Here is a 21795-nt window from a genome sequence, read left to right as displayed (position 1 = left end):
GGCTCATGTTAGCGTTACCATCCAACGGCCGAGGTAAGGTTACACAATCTTGGCCCAAGTTAGCGTTACCATTCATTGGCCAAGGCTAGGTCATTCAGTCTTGGCCCATGTTAGGGTTACCATCCAACGGCCGAGGTTAGGTTACACAAACTTGGCCCAAGTTAGGATGACTCTAGGCTTGGCCAAGGCTAGCTTATCCAGTCTTGGCCCATGTTAGGGTTACCATCCAACGGCCGAGGTTAGGTTACACAAACTTGGCCCAAGTTAGGATGACTCTAGGCTTGGCCAAGGCTAGGTTATTCAGTCTTGGCCCAAGCCTGGGTAATCATTGGAATGGCCAAGGCTGATTGCCCAGTTATGGCCCGGGCATGGGACAATATAGGTTTGCCAAGATGGGCTTCCCAATAATGTCCCAGGCATGGCCCCGTCGTTCAACTCTGGGGCTTCCTGTATGGGTGACTATCGGTGAGAATGATATGAAACCTTGAAAAGGCACAACTCCAGGTCAAGATTTTTTCAACAATACCAAATTTAACCATAAAAACCTATTTTATCATATAAATACACTGGCCACAAAATTTTGCTTATTCTCTTAATAATATAGATTAAAAAAAATTTTTTTTTTTTTTTTAATTCGAGAAAAAAAGGAAACAGGTGTCAATAGAGTTTAGAGTTCGTGTGAGAAAAAGACAAATTATTAGCAATATCCTGGCGACACTCCTTGGTTTGTTTCCGACATAGTCAGACAACTGAGGGAATCGGATTAGCATAAATCCTCGTGGGAGGACAATGAAGCCTAATGCGAAAGTGAGTACTGCTAGATAGGATACATACACTCTTGGATCTTGAGAGATTGTGAGTGTGTTAGTCAACGGTGCATTAAATACAAACGAGAGGAGTAAAGAGAGTGACTTTTAAAACAATGCTATGACTAAATAAAAAAAAATTAAATATAAATTCATAAATATTGTTTAAAAAAAAAAAACATTTCATCAATTACCGGTAGTGTATCCACGAGTGTTGAGCTTCCTTTGCTGGTGTTTCCATGTAGGGGCAGAGAAATAATATTGTAATGTGTATTGAGGCCGTGTTCCAATTACTCAATAACCGGGAGAGACGCTTGCACCCACCGATTCGTAAAAACTAAACAATTGAATAGAATAGAATGGAGCAAGAGTAAGAAGAGACGAGATGCAGCAGCTTTTAACGCCCCTGTGCAGTGCTCATGTGATATAACACTCGACAATCGAATCTGTAGGTGGGTAACAAACTATTTACCTGATGATGCGTGACTCGTCTTTTTACCCAACTGTTATTTCGACATTTATTATTTATTATTTCATTCATTTACTTTTTATAAATTGTATTGTTATGCTGTAATTTAACAGAAAAAAGGTTAAGTTAAGCTAAGAACATTTTGGTCGTCTAAAATTTTTTCAAGTAATAAAAGAATTTTTTTTAGTTAGTAGTATTAAAATAATTGAATTTAAAAGTTCAAAATATTTTATATTTAAATGAAAAATAATTTAATTTAATTTTGCTAAATTATCCGAAACTTTTTAACAAAAATTTCCAATTTCAATAAAATATTTTTCTTCTAAATTTTCTGTAAATAAAAATATTGTTCTAGAGCCAAGATTAATTTTTTTTTTTTTTTTTTAATAAAATAATCCAGTGCAGTTAAGTATTGTAGATTGGATAATTATCCACAAGTAGAGTTGAAGTACACAGAAGTGATACCCAACAAGTAAAGACTCGACATAACAGCTGGCCGATCGGTATCTTAGTAAGCCGATGGTATCCGATCGCGGAGGAGTTTGCTAACGATATATATCTAACACGTGATATCTGCCCAGTATAAATAAATTAGAGACCCTTAACTTACAGAAGTACAGAACGACTTACTTGGTAAGTACAGTGTGAATAAAAACATTTAAAAAATCCCACCCTCAAACAAATCGCTTAATTGATAGATACAACGGCAACGGTCTCGCTCGAGTTACTTTCGTTATTGCCGGATTGTGTGTGCGATGCCGGTGTTAAATATCCTACACCTCATACTTTATACCTCGGGATAGAAACACGCTAGATCCAGAGCTAGAACCAGAGTCATATAGATAGATGGCGAACATTGATACAGAAACAAGAGAAGGATAGTCAACTCCCGAGAGAATAGAAAGAGAGATTATTGCTCAGCTTTTCACGATCCTATTTATTGCTCCTATCACTCCGTTAATATCGCTGGTACATTAATACCAATTCCTCCTTGACGCGCTTTTAAAATATATATATATATATATATATATATATATATATGCTATATATATATCTATATATATATTTATATATATATATATATATAGCAGTATATATATATATATATATATATATATATTTATATTGATAATATCGTCGCTCTATACATTATGTAACGGGTAGCCAATTACCGGGAGTTTGTCGGTGGTTTATCATGACTCAAGATGATGATCCATCTCAAAAGATATTTTCACGAGCTAATTATGAGAAATTTATATATTATATATTATATTATGTATCTTTTTTATATTTATCATCTACGATATTATTAATTATTATTATCATCATCATTATTTTTTGATCCTATCCTTTGGCTAACTATCCTGTTATTTTATACTATACGATAGAAAGTATTTTATCATTTTGTTTAATCGCTAATTTAATATTTCAGAAGAGAAAAACTAAAAAGCGAGCTTGTGAAAATTTATGTGGGTGACAAATTATTTTTTAAAAACAAAAATAAATAATTCTCACTATCACCCACGAGCAGGGGTGAGGCTTGTCCCTGATACTTGACTAGACATTGTTGACCGCGTTTAAACACTGAATTACGAAACTCGGCCTGCCATATAAAATAATACCAATACATAATATATAAATGTATGTATATATATATATATATATATATATATATATATATATATATATATATATATCCGCCCTAAGAGCAGAGTTTATTAGTCACCGCTTGGCTGCATGGTATATAGCCAACAGGCGTAATGGGAGAGCCGAGATGTTGTTGATCGCCAGAGAATGAATCACTGGTTACTTAATTTAACCTGACAGAGAACATTTAAATTAAATGTTCCTAGTATTCGCACGGTTTTGTCAACAAACTTCCGGCTCGAGGCTCAGATACTTGATCAGTAATCGGAATAGAATGAGTCAAGTCACCCTTAGAAGTCTTTTAGGCTATTAGGATGACTTGAGACTTTCAGCAGCACGCAACTACTGTTTTCTGTATTATTGACTCAGCTCCCTGTTTATGTTTTATTATGTGTGTTGAGACCCCAGAGTACCTGCAGACTGGTACAGCATCATCGCGTACGTGGACCGCGGCGTTTGCGGGCTCGCGGTTCCCACGGGCCACTGTCGGGAGGAGTAGTTGTTCTTTTCGAGTCTTAAAACACGGCAATCAGTGTAACTGCTTCTGCGGGAGTACCATACTTTATATTATCTCCTTGCACGTTAAAATTATTTCGAAAAAAAAGTATTAAAGTACGAGCCACAAAGCACTGCAAGCCAATTCAAACCACGCTTATTTTTTCAGTGGTTGATAAAGATTATTTATTTATTTTTTTTTTTTATTACAATTATTAAATATTTAGATGATTTAGAAATTATTTATGTGAAAAATAGTGAATTAAATACTGTATTTTTTTTTATTCTTAAAAATTACCCTAAGAAAATGCAGAGCTAAAAAATTAAAGAATTAAAAGGTCGATTTGTTTTTAAAAATTAAAATAAAAATAAAATATGATAGAGGGAGGTACAAAGGTTAAAAATAATGAATGAAAAGGGACGAGAATCCGGAATTGAGAGCCGCTGGCCGGTGCATCTGACCTACGACCCCTCGCCCACACGAGTAAGCCGTAGGTATATAGTACCAGCGCAATAATCGAGTAAACGACAAGAAGGAATTTAAAAATGAAAAAAGATAAAATACTATTGGGTTTATAAAATAAAAATAATAAAATAGATAGAGCCAACTCGTAAAATCCAGTAATTCAAGAATAACAGCAAAAATAAAAGCTGAGTTACGATTTAGTATTAACTATTAAAATTACCTCTGGACACTAATAATTTTTTATTAAGACCGGAAACGAGCTTAAGAGTCTCCGAACCTGAAGAAGACCCGAGCAGATCCTAAACTCTATCTTTACCTCTACTTCTATTTATATAGAGATATTTTAAATAAATTACTAACGATCATCGTGAATTATAGTAACGGCGTACAACAAGACAACAGCATCGAGGATCCAAGATCCAGCATCAGCATCACCAACCAATACAACAACTTACAGCAACTAACTAAGAACAACAAGAGTGAGGAGTACTATCAAAAGAGCATTCCCGAAAAACCGGATCGCCGATAATTAATTGCCATTGGGTGGACAGAATACCAAGAGAAATTAACGGTGAGGACACACTACACTACTCTATTCTACCAACAGTACCATACACTTGTCTCTCAACTCATTTTAGTTTTTAAAAACTAATACCAACTCTCTTATTCTTTTTCTTTCTTATTTATTACTTTTACTCTAATGCTCATCCGTAACAAGTATACACCAGAGACGGGTGACCTCAAACCGGATTACCAGACCTTTTTTTGTCCTTCTAGTTTAATTTTTTGTTAATATACAAGAATAAGCTCCCCCTAAATCGAGTTTATCGTAGAGATAGGTCTAAAAAGATACGGCTACTATAACTCCCGATTCTGTCCAAGGTTATCGTTAACTTTGACGCGATTCAATTCTTGTGTTATATCGTCTAAATTAAAAAAAAGTCTATCATAGTTAGCAGAGATCCCGAGATATACATTATAATAACAACTACTAAAAATAACGGACGCTTAATGATTAATTCTTAGAAAGTCCTAATAGTTATTCTGATTTCTAGCTATGATTCAACATTGACGATCTACTAACTTTAATAATTATTATAATTAAATTTATATCAAACTGTTTTAATAATAATTTAATTGATTTTAATCTCGAACAATATAACCATCCGGCAAACGTTTATTATTATTAATAGAAGCATAAACATAAATAGAAAAAGAAATGCTATTAAATAAAATAAATTGTCGGTTTTTTTGTTTCAATACGCTGGTAACCGATTTTAGCGAGTTCTCAGTGGGATCGTGAATCACGATAAATCAAATCACGATAAATAAATCTAGAGTAAAGTAAGGAGTTTAACAGTAGAGGGCAAATCACCACGAAGTACTGGAGTTTAACTTGGACAATCATCGGGTGGATCTTTGATGTATATATATATAGGTATTTACCGATAATGTATAATGTATAATGTTGAATGTTGATATGAGAATACCAGGGATAGAAGTGGGCTCTAATTTTCCCGTGTAAATCGTTGGTAATACATGACGTCATCGTACATCAGAGGTAAAGCGCTGATTGGGTGCGAGAATTGGGCCCCGCCAATTACTGGGTGACCTGTATGGATTTATGGGGTCAGTCGTAACTCATGTTTGAGATTGGAACCACCTCGGACCTCGATTCTTCTTTCAACCTGTTTCAACTAACTCATCCTCCATCCTCCACTAGCCGAACCAAGCACCAGGTAATAATAATACCACCAGCTACGGCGACGGGTTAAAATGTATTAAAAATAATAAAAATATTTATAAATATAAATTAAAATTACAATATTTACAAGTATAATGTTTATTAATTTACTGGGAACTTAAAATCAACTGACGGTAAATTACAGTCTCGAGGTATCCTCAGCCCGCAAAACTATTTTATAAGCAAACAGTTGTTTCCATTATTCTGTTGTTATTTTACTTAACAGCAAAGTTCTCATCGTAATCATGTAAAAGAAATGAAATTTTTCCCCTACTGTGATCTATTATTCCACGGGATAAGTTAAAAAACTTTCTCGTAGATAAAAAAAAAAAATCTCAGTGGGTTCAAGTGGTTTGGTGGTTTTGTTTCTTTTGTTTGGTTTTGTTGCGCTGGATACGTAAGTGATCAGTAGGATCTGAGAATTTAAATGAGAAAGGATGCAGGGCAACCAAGAAGTGAGATCGGCTTGTTATTAGGTCTCGCGACGATAACAACATCTTCACCGAGTTATTGTTACTGCTGGTGTTGTTATAAAAGAGATGGTGATGATATTTACACCACAGATAGATAGAATGATTCAGACGGCAGGCCACAAAGCCAATCTCGATTTACGAATAACTGAAATACGTCCGTACATTTATATTACAGAGAGTTTGTACCGATTTCCCTGGTCTTCTCGGATAAAAACGGTCTACACTGACAATCAGCGAATTGTCTGATCGTGCTTAGTCAAAATAATATGCTCGAGAACGGCGATAACTCATCTCCATCCAGTTAGACGATAGTTAGTCTGTCAAAGATCCAGCGGTTGTAAATACAGACCGTCTAATGAAAAATACTGACATAGTCAGTGGATGAAAGAAGGGGGAAAAAGGAGCTGAAGAAAAAATAATAATTTCCATTTGCATTGTAATAAATATGTCGACAGGTGTGCAGGCGAAAAGACATAAGCTAATTTGAAATCCGGTGAGAGACTCGCTGGTGGCTGGTCTCAGATGTAGCCGAAGCAAGGCGTGGGTGAGACTTGCCACGTCCTCAGAAATAGACACTACGAATCGAGAACCAGCGACAACGAGAGAAACGCATTGCAGAATCTTAAAGAGAGCCCAGAGAATACCGCTCAGCTCAGCTCAGCTGGTCGAGATCGACTCACGAATATATCCATCTGAATGCAACAAAGAAACTCTTGAAACCAATAATGCAAGAATAAGTGATTCTCGCGCCCGAGGCTAACTATGTCGGGTATCCTGTGCTGGTATCCAGGTTGAAGGCTGGGCTAATATACAAGGGAATAAGAAAGAGTCTAACAGTTCCTATCCGAGGAGATCCTGAGAACAATCGGACCTACCGACTGGTGTGGGCGAGCACCAGAAATGTGCATTCCTCTAACTCGAGCGATTCCCTACGGCACCCTGACCACCTTCGTTAGAACTCGAATTAGAATTAAATTTCACTGGGAGGAAATTAGTTATCCGTACATTTAATTATCAATTAACACTAAATTAATCACGGCGGAATTAGCGTCTAATACAAAAAGAATAAATGAATAATGTTGAGTTTAAGCGAAAGTTTAAGTAATTTCTGGTTCCGAGCTGTGTGGAAGTAATTCGACCTCAGACCTGTCTGCGTTTATGATGCATGCGTGAGTTTCTCCTTTGCGTACGAGTAAAGTTATCCGCTGGCTCGAGTACGGCGTATGTATATTAGCGGTCGTTTCCCACGGAGGTGGAGGGAGGGTTGAGGACGTTATGCCGGGTATTAAGGGTACCGACTTAGTTAAGATTTCTGGATTAAGCGGATCCACGAGTTTGATAGTAATGCTCTAAACTTATAAGGCAACACAATGGATACTACATTTGGCATTAAGGTGCTACGTGATGTCCGCGTTAACGTCATGAATGAGTCGTTTGGGCTGAGTTTTTTCTAGGCCTGCCATTTTTTTACCCGAGATTTTGCATCGATAGAGACCTTCAGCAGTCTTTTTGTTCTTGCAATAATTATGATGATGATTATGTCTTTGATGTTCTAAGTAGTATTCCAGCCGACTTTGCATCACATGTGATGATCCCAAGCCGGCATGCCATATAGACAGTTCCGAACGGAATGAGGAAAGTTTGATGGTCTGTACGCGTGATTACCATGCCAAGTGTCTTAAACTCTTTGGAATTTAAAAGATTGTCTTACGTAGACAGTCATACGTGAGCTGAAGAATATATATATTTATATGGGTTACAAATGAATGCTTTCCGATGGTGTATTATTTGATCGTAGATCACTGAGATCTCGGTAGGCTCAGTACATTGGCAGAAGAACGCACTGGGAACTAAGACACTTACTGTTAAAGTTAAGTGTAAATCAAGATTCTGCGTAGGAAGAAAGCGCTGCTGGTGTTTTAGTATTTTTTTATCGGGCAAGTGGAACTGAGAATAAGTCTCTTGTTGTTTTGTTGCCTCTTCTTCTTCTTCTTACTCTTCTTTAGCTTCAGAGTTTGCTGTTGTCCTCCTTAGTGCTGTTACTTGTTCGTCTTCTTGAGGTTGTTCGGAGCGCATCAGCTGGCTGACAAGGCGTATAATTAACCCCTAATGACGCCGACATAAATCCATCTCTCGAGTCGTATCGGTGAAGCAAGTCTAGAAAAGCTTTATTGGCGAAATCACCCGGCTAACATTGGAACTTTGTCTACTGTCATCTATTTTCCATCGTTACTCTTTGCACCGTTGTACCTAACCGTTCCTCGAGCACATTCACGTCCACGAACAACATGACTCGGCTGATTCATCCAACTAAACCTTCACTGAATACCCGGTTAAATATTTTATTTGTTGCCCTTTGCTGCCCATTATTATGTTTATTATTATTATTCCTGTCCTATAAACTTGTAATTAATATCCACATTTATTACACTTTACTCACTTTAACATTGACGCTGTACGAACACCCTTAAAGGTATTTTATTTTATTATATTTCCTCGATAAATACGACAATCTAACGATTACACGTGTCCTACTACAGCAATTACAATAACAACAACATCAACAACAAATAATATATGTGTTTTTCTTCAGTGCTCATCAGTGTAATATACAATATATCATATATCATATCTAACGACGATGTTGCGTTATGAAATAATAATAATAAAAAAATAGTAAATTAAAACTAGTAATTCTGGTCTCTCGGATTGATTGCAATTATATTCACACAAGCTGGTACTGCGAGCCCGGATTTTCCTCACAGTCATAATATCAGAGCATAATTATAATCACTCCTCTCTCTCGTTCCCTCTACGGTAATTTTCCGTTTGATTTGCTTACAATATATTAAATACAAAGTTAGATTATATTCTCAGAAAATCATTAAGCATATCAATTTATATGCCGAGTTGTTGAGAAAAAAATAAAATAACAACGCTTATTAACAAGATCCACCAGTGTATCAACATCAACGAGATTAAAAGTTAACGAGATAGAGGTATAAGATTGAGAAAAAAAAATATTTAATTACTAATGTGTTTATTTAATTGTAAATAATCAAGAGTGAGCCTCTGATCTCTGATTTAATCCTTTCTCATATTGATCTCACAATAACTCACTCGTTAAAGAATAACTCAAGAGCCGAGAAATTATCCCAAGGAAATAACGAGCATTCATTTATTTAATGCTCGATTTGCACCTCGTTCACAATAAGTTAAGTCTCTGAGTACATCCGAACTTTAAATCAAACATGCTCTGTCCATTCGCGTGTGCTTTGAGAAACGATCTCAAAATTAGCGAGCAAAGGAAGAAGAAGAAAGGAATCGAGGGCGCGAAATTGTGAGAAGATAAAAAAATAATATTTTCTGATCTTCTTCGTACCATTAACTTGGTTTTATTTTTATTTTTAATACACGGATCCATTTATAAGAGTGTTATCGTGCATCAGAGGAGCTACGCTCAAACCAATTACGTTTTCAGAGCCGGAAAAGCCCAGCCTTAAATTACAATCCGGCGTAAGATAAAGAAGCGAGCTGAGTACGAGGAATAAAATTGTATAAAGTATAAAAGGGTTTTGTTTTGTTTTATTTATTCTGTTCTTCTCGGTTAAAAAATAAGGAAGGAGCAGCAAGAAGAGCATGGCCTTTGGGGAGAAGTTGCCTGCTGTTGTTGGCTGATACTCGAGAGCAGCTTTTAAGCTCGTACATCACTCCGTCGGTTACGCCTCTTGTATTTGCTTAGTCGTGCTCGGGGGAGGTACCGAACGAGGCGGCGATGAAACAATTAATAATATACGCTCGCGCGTGAGTTGAGACCGCGAAATTCATGTAGATGATGCTACGGCCTTATAAACATACTCGTACTTATATTCATACTGGTAACGTTAAATGTTTTATTGTGTGCACTAGTACACGGAAGGTGCATTTTTAAAATTCATTTTTCACGACATGGATTAAATTAATGCCTTGTTTGTATAATTTATTGACTGGACAAAAAATAATAAATACTATTATGATTATAATTATCATTATTTCTTTTTCACAATCCACTCGCTGGACATTTTTTCTGTTTATTTATTTATTTTTCTGGGGTTATCTTGATTAAAAGTTTATGTTGAGATAATTGTTTTATGAAAAGTGGTATCAGGTCATGTAAACAGGTCCCGAGAATAAATTGTAAGTATATATATTTATATTATAATATACGTATAGAAAGCAACCGGCAACTGGCTATGTCCCAATCCCACGACAGCGCCCTAGGGAGTCGTTTTGTATCCTCCATGTCGTCTTAGTCGTTATCAAATTATCATCCTCGTGCAAATTCTCGTGGTACGGTTTTGATACACACCAACACCGCCCACCCTCACAATACTCCCGCCATAGGGTCCACGGTGGGCGTCGTTGTAATTAATTTCCCCTCGATAATTAAGATATCCCCTCGAATTGCTCCGGGCTCCATATACTAATATAATAAAACGTTGTTATTTAATCTCTTATTTATTTTAATTCCTTTTTTTTTTTGCTCTACTGGATTTTTATTTAGTTAAAATACTGTAAAAAAAAAAAAGGAGTAATTTCTGGAGGATGAAAACTTTGCTGATATACATGTACTGATGGTGGTTGAAGATGATGTGATGTAGATAGAGAAAGACAAGACAGCTTTGAGATGAAGGCGAAGAAAAAGATAAAGAAGGAGAGAAAAGTTGACTAGACTTGCGAGAGAACGGGGTGTGGGAGTTCTTGGCTTTGGGTTCAAAGGTTTGCGATTATAACATTCCGGGCATGCCGTTTCGTGTGCATCAATTCGGTACGCCAGTTCCCGCTTTCCAAGACTCACAACCCAACACTTGAGTCTCTCATACACCACACATATTTATATCTTACACAGAATACTGAATACGGACATAGATATAGATACTCTACGCTGATATTGATGCTGCTTTTAAAATATATTGGTTATCGTTCTCAAGTAATCTTATAATCATTTAATTTTTAATTGCGATAATGATTTTACGTGTATGATTCAAGCCTACAATCGATTGTTTGATTCCATCTTTGAATTACCTGTTATGTTAGAATAGTAAAAATTATAATAAATTTATGTCGATGGACGATAAACAAATTTATACATAATACATTGGTAATTATTATGTATGTTAGAAATTGACACAATAAATTTTTGATCAGTTTAGTTAATTATTTTCTCTTGATAAAAGTGAATTTTTTTAATTTGAAAGAATTCTACGGCTGTTTCTTTTAGAGATAAACTGTCGACACTAAAAGGACCCTCAAATTGACCATTTAAATCTTTAGAATGACATATTGGTAGTCTACGGTGATTTACCAGGGTAAATTAGATTACAGAACTACGAGTTTAGGGAAATATGGAATTTTTTAAAGAAGAAAGTTCATTAAGTTCATAATAAAGTTGTATAACGCAGAGAAAAAAACCTTATTAGTTTGATCTAAGTACTTTTAAATGAGCAATTAATCAAATGTTTGTCCGATAAGAAAATTGGTAAATCACTTAAGAGGATGTAAAATTAATGATTTAATACTTTTACTGATTTATTGAGGCGAGATTTTTAAATTAAAGTGAAACTCTCAAGTTTTTTATTTTTTTTTTTAAATTATTTCGTAACTGGTATCTTGAAATAATATTTTTAAAATTAAAGTTTGAAGTTATTTTCTGTAGTTATCAACTTTTTTTAAGTGTTTTTGTTCAATGACGATGTCAAATGTCTATCTAATATTAACTTCTGTTGCTATACGACATTTTTACTGCATTAGCGATATATAAAGAGTTATCTGTTCTTACAACTCCACTAATAAAATTTTTTTCTGTGGAATAGAACAATCGCAGAGGAAGACAAGCACGAAAAATTAGAGTCTAAATCATTAAGATGAATATAATAAATTTGGTTCTTACCTTGACAATAATTGGAAGTACTGCTGGAACCAATGAAAGTGAACATCGATTTCCTGATGACTTTATTCTCGGAGCTGCTACGTCGGCTTACCAAATTGAAGGAGCCTGGAATGTTTCAAGTATAAGATATTAATAATAGTCTTAATAATTATTTTTGGCGAAAAATAACATGAGATTTAAATTTCAGACAGAGGTGAATCGATTTGGGACAGAATGATCCACTATAAGCCACAGAAAATTGCCGATAGAAGTAATGGAGATATTGCTGATAATTCTTACTATCAATACAAAGAGGACATTGAACTAATTCAACAGATTGGAGTAAGTTTTCATTACATTGAGTATAATAATAATTATTTAAAAATTATAAAAAATTTCAGGCAAACGCTTACAGAATTTCTTTATCTTGGCCAAGAATTCTGCCGAATGGTTTCAATAATTCGGTAAACAGGGAAGGAATCCAATACTACAATAATGTAATAGATGAAATGCTTGAGAAAAATATCACGCCGTTTGTTACAATTTACCACTGGGATTTGCCTCAAAAGCTCCAAGATTTGGGTGGGTGGGAGAATCCAGAAATTTCTAATTGGTTTGTCGACTACGCGAGAGTTGTCTTCAGTGAGTTCGGAGATAGGGTAAGTGTTGAATGATTAAAAAAATTTTTTTTTCAAAATTTAATCATTACTTTTGATCAGGTGAAGCATTGGATAACCATCAATGAGCCGAATATTTTTTGTATCTTCGGTTATCATAGCACAGATGCCCCCGGACTTGATAAATCTGGACGAGGAGATTACACTTGTGGTCACAATGCTTTGCTTACTCATGCTAAAACGTACAAAATGTACCAAGACGAATTCAAAAATCAGCAAGGTTTTACTTTGCTAAATTTTACAAAAATTATATTAAAAGTTTGATAAAAATATAATATGTTATAATTTATAATTATAGGTAAACTCGGATTCGTACTGTCATTCAGTTGGGTAGTTCCACAAAACCCCGACGATCCTGAGGAAGTAGCTGGAGCTAAATTATCATGGCAGTTTTGGTACAGCTGGTTTTTACACCCGATTTTTTCTAATGAAGGCGACTACCCTCGAGAAATGAAAGAACGAATCGCTAACTACAGTTCTATTCAAGGATTTTCTCGGTCACGATTGCCTCAATTCACTGAAAATGAGATAACGTTGGTTAAAAATTCAGCAGACTACTTAGGATTCAATTTCTACACAGCTCGATACGAAACTAAATTAACTGATTATGATATCAATAACGTATCTTTTCAGCACGATATTGGAATGATTCCAATTGATAAAGCTTTTACCAAAGATCGAGTAAGTCTTTAATTAATCATTTTTTATTAATTAATATGCTATCAATGTTTTTTGTATCTTTAGTGTACTCCATGGGCCATGTCAAAGGCAATGAGACATATCAATAAAGAGTTCATTATTCCGGAATTTTACATCACTGAAAATGGCTACTGGGACGTGGGGGGTTTAAACGACGTGAATCGAGCGGAATACTATCTCCTTCATCTCACTGAAGTCACGAAATTGCTTAATGAAGGACTAAATATTCGCGGATACTTCGCTTGGTCACTTCTAGACAATTTTGAATGGAGTTATGGCTACACGCAAAAATTTGGAATTATTTCCGTTAATTTCATGGATCCAAAACGAGCGCGAACTCCTAAATTGTCATCGAAACTCATAACTCAAATTTATAAATCTAAAATTGTTCCTTTGTCTTTTTCAACTACCATCAACATAACTACTATTTGAAAAAAAGACTTTGTATAATTATGAAATATAAAAATTTATTGATAGTGTGTTTATCATTTTTTTAATTACTTACGATCGTTGATTTGGATGTTTTTTAGAGAAACTTTTGGTTATTTACATCCAAATAAATATCAAGGTCAAGTGGGCTCGAATCGAAGTGTTTTAATATTTAGGAAGCAAATTATCAGTTAGTTGTAATGTCAGCTGCTTACGAAACCAGATAAGATTATAGACTAAAAGAGTTGTTCATTTCTGAAGAATCAATTTAGTAAAGCATAAACACACATTATATCAAAAGTCAATATATTTCTTATAAAATACAGAAATGCGACTAATTTTTTAAAACTTTCTGTAGTTCTTTATAAACTATTTCAGATGGATTATAAAAAAAAATTACAATCAAAAGTTTGAAGACAAATTGAAAAAAACTTTATCTAAGTAATCATATTTTTATTTTTTTTTTTAAGTTCTGAAATATAATTGCTGATAACAAGAGCACTAGTAATAAAATTTTATATTTCATCAGATTTATTTGTAGCTTATATGATATAATCATAAAAAAAAACACCTTCAAGAAAACAAGTTAAAATTTTGTCACTTATTGAATTCCTTTATAATTGCGCAATTTAACTCATTAAATAATTTTTTGTTTGTAAGTTTTATTATTATACAAGTTATTTAATTAATAAACAAAACTACCTTTTTTTTTTATCTCATCAATACTGAAAAAAAAATTACAAAGTATTTTCATTAAATTCGTTGATAAATTTCCATAAAATAATTCTAAATATCATTTAAAAAACCAAAAAATAATAAATAAAGTAACCAAAAACGACATCATTAAAAACTCGTTAGATAAGAAGTATCACGTCACATAAATATTGCTTTACGTTTATTGACTTTAATTTTATTTTTTTAACTATTGTAAGCGATAAAAACTGTATATTTTTCTATAGTATCAAGTATAAAATTGTAATGAATAAATGAATTAACTTAATCGGCTTTTTGATATTACTTCAAAGTTTTGCAGCAAAAACAGAAAATATTCAGTTTCATCTTAAAGAAGAAAATGTAACCGTTAAAACACACTTTCCTGATTATTTTATGCTCGGCGCAGGTTCTTCGGCATTTCAAACCGAAGGAGCATAGAATTTATCACGTAAGTAAATCTTTGATCCCATTATTAATTAGCTACACAGAAAGAAAGATTTCTTGACTGGAGAACAAAATTCTTGGCTCAAGTAAATTTTCGGTCGCCCGAAGGAAGACCGAAGTTGTCTTGGCCGAAGTAAAAATTTTTCTTGAAATTCTATTCTTGATGGAAGTAATTTTTTCTTAATTCAAATTATCATAAATACTCGATACAAGAAATTTTTATATTTGATCAAAATTTTTAGATACTTTAGGGAAGCAGCGCCACCTACTTCAGTTAAGAAAAAGATTTTCTTATCTTGAGAAAATTTTTCTCTTGAATATTTGATACCCATTTTAGATTATTTTAGCGCGCAATTATACATATTGAATGAAAAAAAAAATGATTCAATATTATTTGATCTTTCCATTTGACATGTTAGTCAATAGAAATATGAATGAAAATTTACTATCGAGATATTTAATTTTTTGGAGCAAGAGAAAAATTTTCTCAAGACAAGAAAATTTACTTCTGTCAAGAACTTAATTTTTTGGAGCAAGAGAGAAATTTTCTCAAAACAAGAAAATTTTCTTGACTTAACTAAATTGACTTGGATCAAGATACGTATTTCTTGAAGCAAGGGAATTGATTTTTTGAATTAAGTGAAATTTCTTGTGTCAAAAAAAATTTTTTTTTTCGCCTAAGTAAATAATTAGGAAGAAAAATATTTTCTTGGCTCAAGTGAACCTTTCTTTCTGTATAATTAAAAAATTTTCGTGATAAATTCCATAATCATAGAAAAAGGAGAATCAATTTGGGACAGAATGATTCATCAGAATCCGCATGCAGTAAATGATATGATCAATACCGACGTTGCGACAAATGCTTACAATATGTACAAAACCGACATTAATCTCATCAAACAAATTAACGTAAGCCAAATTTATTTAAAATTAATGAAATATTAAAGAACAAACTTTTGCTTGAAATATTCAGGGAAATTCCTACAGAATATCAATATCATGGTCGAGGATCTTGCCTTCAGGTTTTAGTGATTATATTAATTTTGAAGGAATACAATATTACGGAAATGTGATCAATGAAATGATAGAGCAAAATATAACACCTGTAGTCACAATTTACCACTGGGATTTACCTCAAAAATTACAAGAGCTAGGAAGATGGACGAATCCTCTGTTCGTCAACTGGTTTGTCGATTACGCCAAAGTTCTCTTCACCGCATTCGGAGATCAGGTAATCCTAAAGCACAGATAACCATCAAAAGCCTGTTTTAATTTTTGATTACACCTAAATTTATGCGTCAAGGTTAAATATTGGATAACAATAGCCGAGCCGTCGGTGATGTGTTATTTTAGCTACAACGGAGACTTTGCACCTGGATTCAATCAATCTGGCATTGGGGATTATCTATGTGGTCATCACGCTTTAATAGCTCACGCCAAAACCTACCGGATGTGTCACCAAGAATTTCGTCAGCAGCAAAATGGTTTTTTTTCTTATCTATTTTGTCATTAACTAAAAAAAATTAGTTAACTGTCTATAATTACGTTTATCATTAAGCCAATTAAATTGTAAGACTAAAAAATGTTGAATTAACCAATGTTTTAGGTTACATAGGAATCGAATTATTTTTAACATGGCAACTATACCCGAACATGCAAATGAAACTACAGAAGTTCATGGAGCGTCCTTGTCTTGGGAGTTTTGGAACAGTTGGTTCCTACATCCGATTTTTAGAAAGCACGGTGACTACTTACATACTACACGGAAAAAAAAATTTCGTTCTGGTAACCTAACTGCAGAGTTACCACAACTATACACAGTTTACTATTCGTTGTAGAGTTACAGTAACATAATGTTATTTAGTTCTGATAACTCAATGTTGTTGAGCTCTCAGAGCTCTACAGGATTATTCTCAGAGCCAAACGGTATAGTTGGGAGCGCCCTACGTTGCGCAGTAGTGGAGTGCGCTGACATATTTCATAACCTAAAATGACAAACAGAGTTATTTTGTTACTCATCCCATCCATATTATTAAAAACATATGAGGACAATTAAGTTTCCAGTTTATTTATTTAAGGAAATAGGTTTTTTTTTGTCAAATTGAATTTCGTTAGAACAGTTTTGTATTTATGGTTTTTCAAGGTTCATTTGCAGTTACTGTTAATTTAATTTATTAGTTGAATAGGGGAACCTGGGACACGAAGGCCCCCTGGGGCACGACGGCCCCCCTCAAAAATAAGGGAAAAATTTTTTTTTTAATTTCCCTCAAATTACGACCTCTGTAATGTTTTTATGATATTTTGGGCCAATATGTGATATGTGGGGCATAATGGACCACTCGAAAAAAAAATTGTAACGAAAAAAAATTTTTTTTTTTTTAAATTGTGATAAATTTGTGGTAAAATGAATCAGAAAAAATTTAATTGAACTGAAAAATTTTACAAAAAATTGAGTCATACAGGGGAGAGTGGTACACGACAGTCCCTGGCATAACAGCCCCTTTCATAAATTAGGTAAAAATTTTTTTTTCCATTTTCCGTCAAGTTATGACTTTTATGATATTTCGGCACGCAAAAAAAAATTTTGTTAAGATAACCTAAGATATGTTGCGGTAACAAATGAATTCGTTAACATAGGGATAACAAATTATAAGTTAAAATAACAAAATTTAGGTTATAACAAAGTTATTGATATGTTATAATAACAAAAGTTTCGTTACCATAGCAAAATCTTTAAGTAGATTCGACAAAATACTTTAGTTGGTATAGCAAATTTTTTTGTTGAAACAGCAAAATTATGCAATTAAAATAACAAAGAGAATTTGTTGGAGTAACAAAGACAATTTGTTAAAGTAATTAAGAGAATAAATAATTTAAAAATATGCTATAATCAGCTATAGCTGATTTGGAAAATATTTTAGCAACAAATTAGTTTTGTTATTGCAACAAAATCATTTTGTAACAGCAACAAAGTCATTTTATGACAGCAACAAAATGATTTCGTTAGGGTAACAAATTGATTTTGTGAATTAACAAATTGGTTTGTTAGTACAAATTGAAACATTTTGTTAATGCAACTAATGAATTTGTTGCTATAACTACACTCATTTATTAGCAGAACAGATTTTTCAGTTATCCCGTCTTTTGTTATTTCAACAAAATCGTTTTATGCGTGGGGCCAGTCTGAGATACGTGGGGTATAATAGATCACTTGAAAAAAAATGACAAATTTAAAGAATTCATTATTTTAGGCCTTTTCAGGTCAATGAATCAGAATGAATTTAATTAAACTGAAAAATTTAATGAAAAGTTGAATTATATAGCTTATAAAAAATTGAAAACACAAATTTTTGAAATTAAAATAGTAATAATTATATTATTAATTATTGATCACGGTATCCTCTGCACCAGACAGATACCTAATCTGAAAAATTTATTTGAATTCCTCCAAGGATGTCTTATTTTACGCAATTCATATTTCTAATTTTGACTTGACAAAAATATAAAAAAAAAGGTCTGGTTCAAGATATTACGTATTTTAAAAGCTCAACCTGAAAACTCAACCTGTGATTTCAATCAATGTAAACTAATGTAACCAATTCATTGCTAAATAACATCTTTATTTTTTCTTGTATGCGGGTTCGAAAACTCTGAGTGCAATAAAAGAAATTAATTATATTTTTAACTATTATCTATTTAAAACTAATTAACAGCTTAAAAATGAAATTTATAATAATTTTTTAAGACATTAACAAAAATTAAACTTTGAATAAAGCATGAAATATAAATGTTCGATGATTAGGAAATCACATTGAGATATTTTAATGAATATACGATTATTCATAATGATAACAGACATATTCGTCAGAATAATCTTCGCCAATACCTGCGCAAAAATCATAAGACCATTTATTACAATTTTTACATTGAATCCATGACTCTGACGACTCTGAGGAAAGTCCATAGCAATAAAGACAATGGCAATCATCATTTTTATATTTTAAAAATTTTTTTTTTTAATTTTTTGATTTCGATTTTTTTTTTTTTTTTTTTTGTTTAATCAAAGTCTTTTTTTTTTTTTGGTTCTCGGTGATACTCAAGACTCGTAAGAATCGTGGTTTTCCCTCGGCGCCGATTTCTGGGAGGAGAATCTATAGATTTTGATGGTAATAGCTTGTAAAAAAAAAAAATTTTTTATATGATTTTTTGGGTAGGGGGCCGTCATACCCCAGAGAAAAAAAATTTTTTTTCGATTTTTTGCGAAATTTCGACTGATTCGTTCAAAATAGATGGAAAATAAATTAATTTGATGGTTAAAAGCCACAAAAAGAAAAAATCGGCTTAAAGGGGCCGTCGTGCCCCAGGCTCCCCTATATTGTGATAAGTAATAAGTTATCGGAATACATTAAAAAGACCCCATTTAACACAAAATAAAATTTGTTTTCGTTTATTTCTTTTCTTGTGCATATACGGTAGTGATTTTATGGCCAATATTTATTGATATAATTAAGAAAATAAGATAATTTTGTGACGACCATATTTTTATTTTACAAATAATTTTTATTTGTAATATAAGTTCTATTATTATTTTATTTCTATTATAATACTATTCTTATTTGTCATATACAATTATTGTTGGCAATATAAATTCGTTCTGCCGCATTTATTTATTAAATTATCAATGCTAAATCGTAAAAATTATCAAACAGACTGCCAAAAATTAGTTATAGTCTCAGAACGATCCTGTAGAGTTGTGAGAGGTAAATAACGTTTAGCTCTCAGAGCTCAACGATGTAGAGTTGCAGGAGCCAAACGATATTGTTACCATAAGAATACGTTAACCTACTGGAACTTTTTACAACTAACTAACTACTATAGAGTTCCTATAGCAAAATTTTTCTCTCCGTGTATGAAGCATCGGGTACACGAACTAAGTCGCAAGCAGGGATTTTCACAATCGCGATTGCCGCATTTTACGAAGAACCAAATTAGTATAATTCAAAATTCAGCAGATTTTTTGGGAATTAGTTTTGATCATTCAGTGACTATTAAAAAATTGCCTCATCATCTCAATAAAAGTGTTTCTTTTATGGAGGATACAAGAATGACATCAATTTTTTCAGCAACGCCTAAGGCTAAAGTAATTTTTTTAAATTTCCAGTTACTTTTACGATTTAATAAATAATCAATTAATTTAACTCTTTATTTTTTGTCAGCTTACGCCTATAGACATGGCAAAAGCGATAAAACACGTGTTAAAACCGTACAAAAGTATTCCGTCCATCATTATCACCAAAAGTGGTTACGAAGATAATGGAGAGTTACACGATAAACACCGAGCGATTTTTTATCACCACACTCTTTATCACGTACTAAAACTCATTTCTGAGGGAGTTAATATTCGGGGGTATTTTGCCTGGTCGCTCACTGACATTTTTGAATGGACCAGAGGCTACTCCAAAAGATACGGAATTTTTTCTATCAACTTTACAGATCCTGAATTGCATAGAACACCAAAATTATCTTCGAAACTAATAACTGAAATTTATAAAAATAAATCCGTCGAGCATTCTTTTACTCTTGTTATCTAAAATGTTTTTTATATTCAATCAAGTAAAAAAAAAAATGTATTTTTAATTGCAAAATTAAATTCTTTAAACACAGTAATTAGATGTACAACACATAAATAGAAGTAATTACCATAAAAAATCAATCAATAATTTCGATCGATAAAAAAATATTTTTTTTTTCCAATCAACAAAAAATAAAATAAAAAAGAAGGTCATATATAAATAAATATCAATAGATCTAAAGTGAGAGAGCCGATATCAGCTTCTTCCATTAAAGATTCTGAATGCAGCGGAATAGTCATAAGCCTGGGAAGGTATTTACATCGTCTAGATATATACCACACTGCACAACCACTTACAAAGTACTTGTAGCAACTTACGGATAGGAGAGTGAGGCACCAATATGATGCAACGCTTGATTAAGATCATTACGAGTGATACGCGGATCGTCATCCTCGCTGCCGCGATCGATCGGTTGGATCCGCCTACGTCGATGATTTACCCGCGGGGGTCCCGTCCGATACTATCGAACCTTTTTGCATTACATATATCCTTCGTATATTAACTCTTTTATCCCCCACTCTGGCAACTGGATGGTAACACCGACTTCAGAGTCAAAGATCATTTCAGCTCTTTACCTCCTCTCCATCATCCTCAGTTTGTCAATTACTCCCATTACCAGCTCGAACACCAGTTTAACGTGATATGTGTAAATATATAAGCAATAAATAATAAGTAATTACAAACAAGATGACCCTCATAATCCCAAGGCTTTGATGTCATCCATTAATTATAAATATCATTAGAATTCATTATTAACTTAATAATTATTTAAATTATTTATGTCAGTCAATTAATGTTTCTTCATTTATTTAAAATGTCTTGTATAATTTTAATGATTTGTAATTATGGTGAATAAGTTGTCAATTTTTGGTAATGAAAATAAAAATTTTCGCTGGACTAAATAAAAGGATTAAAGAAATGGAGAGTAATCAGCGAAGGAAGTGGGTGTTGCCCGTCATAATTCACTCGCATGTCAAGGTGTTTTCTCAACGATCTACATCATCATGGCGATGAAGATGTTTACGTTAACGTTTCAGAACCTCTGACTTATTCAGAGAACAGAGAAAGATACAAATGCTTTTTACTCTCAACTCTCTAGATGATACAGTATGCATATATCTATACTGTACTAAAGACTAAACCCACAGAGATTAACTTGTGGCATTATACTTCGTATGGGTAATGCCCCGA

At 33.2% G+C, this 21795-nt stretch overlaps 1 protein-coding gene across 1 annotated transcript in view; it reads left to right on the top strand.

Annotated features, from left to right (window-relative positions):
• The window catches only part of LOC123260552 (lactase-phlorizin hydrolase-like), a 34694-nt gene extending 14010 nt beyond the window's left edge, over positions 1 to 20684 (top strand). The window contains exons 2-15 of the mRNA XM_044721707.1: positions 4262 to 4454; positions 11953 to 12148; positions 12217 to 12350; positions 12410 to 12667; positions 12728 to 12905; positions 12984 to 13366; positions 13430 to 13813; positions 14966 to 14975; positions 15747 to 15880; positions 15945 to 16202; positions 16325 to 16455; positions 16578 to 16732; positions 19882 to 20111; positions 20188 to 20684. Coding sequence (XP_044577642.1) covers positions 12004 to 12148; positions 12217 to 12350; positions 12410 to 12667; positions 12728 to 12905; positions 12984 to 13366; positions 13430 to 13813; positions 14966 to 14975; positions 15747 to 15880; positions 15945 to 16202; positions 16325 to 16455; positions 16578 to 16732; positions 19882 to 20111; positions 20188 to 20562 — 2775 coding nt within the window. The 5' untranslated portion in view covers positions 4262 to 4454; positions 11953 to 12003 and the 3' untranslated portion in view covers positions 20563 to 20684. The remainder of the gene's footprint in view (positions 1 to 4261; positions 4455 to 11952; positions 12149 to 12216; positions 12351 to 12409; positions 12668 to 12727; positions 12906 to 12983; positions 13367 to 13429; positions 13814 to 14965; positions 14976 to 15746; positions 15881 to 15944; positions 16203 to 16324; positions 16456 to 16577; positions 16733 to 19881; positions 20112 to 20187) is intronic.
• Positions 20685 to 21795: the final 1111 nt, after the last annotated feature.

Source organism: Cotesia glomerata, linkage group LG3 (genome assembly GCF_020080835.1).
Source record: "Cotesia glomerata isolate CgM1 linkage group LG3, MPM_Cglom_v2.3, whole genome shotgun sequence".
Classification (NCBI taxonomy): Eukaryota; Metazoa; Arthropoda; class Insecta; order Hymenoptera; family Braconidae; genus Cotesia; species Cotesia glomerata.
This window is presented reverse-complemented; position numbering and strand designations above follow the sequence as displayed.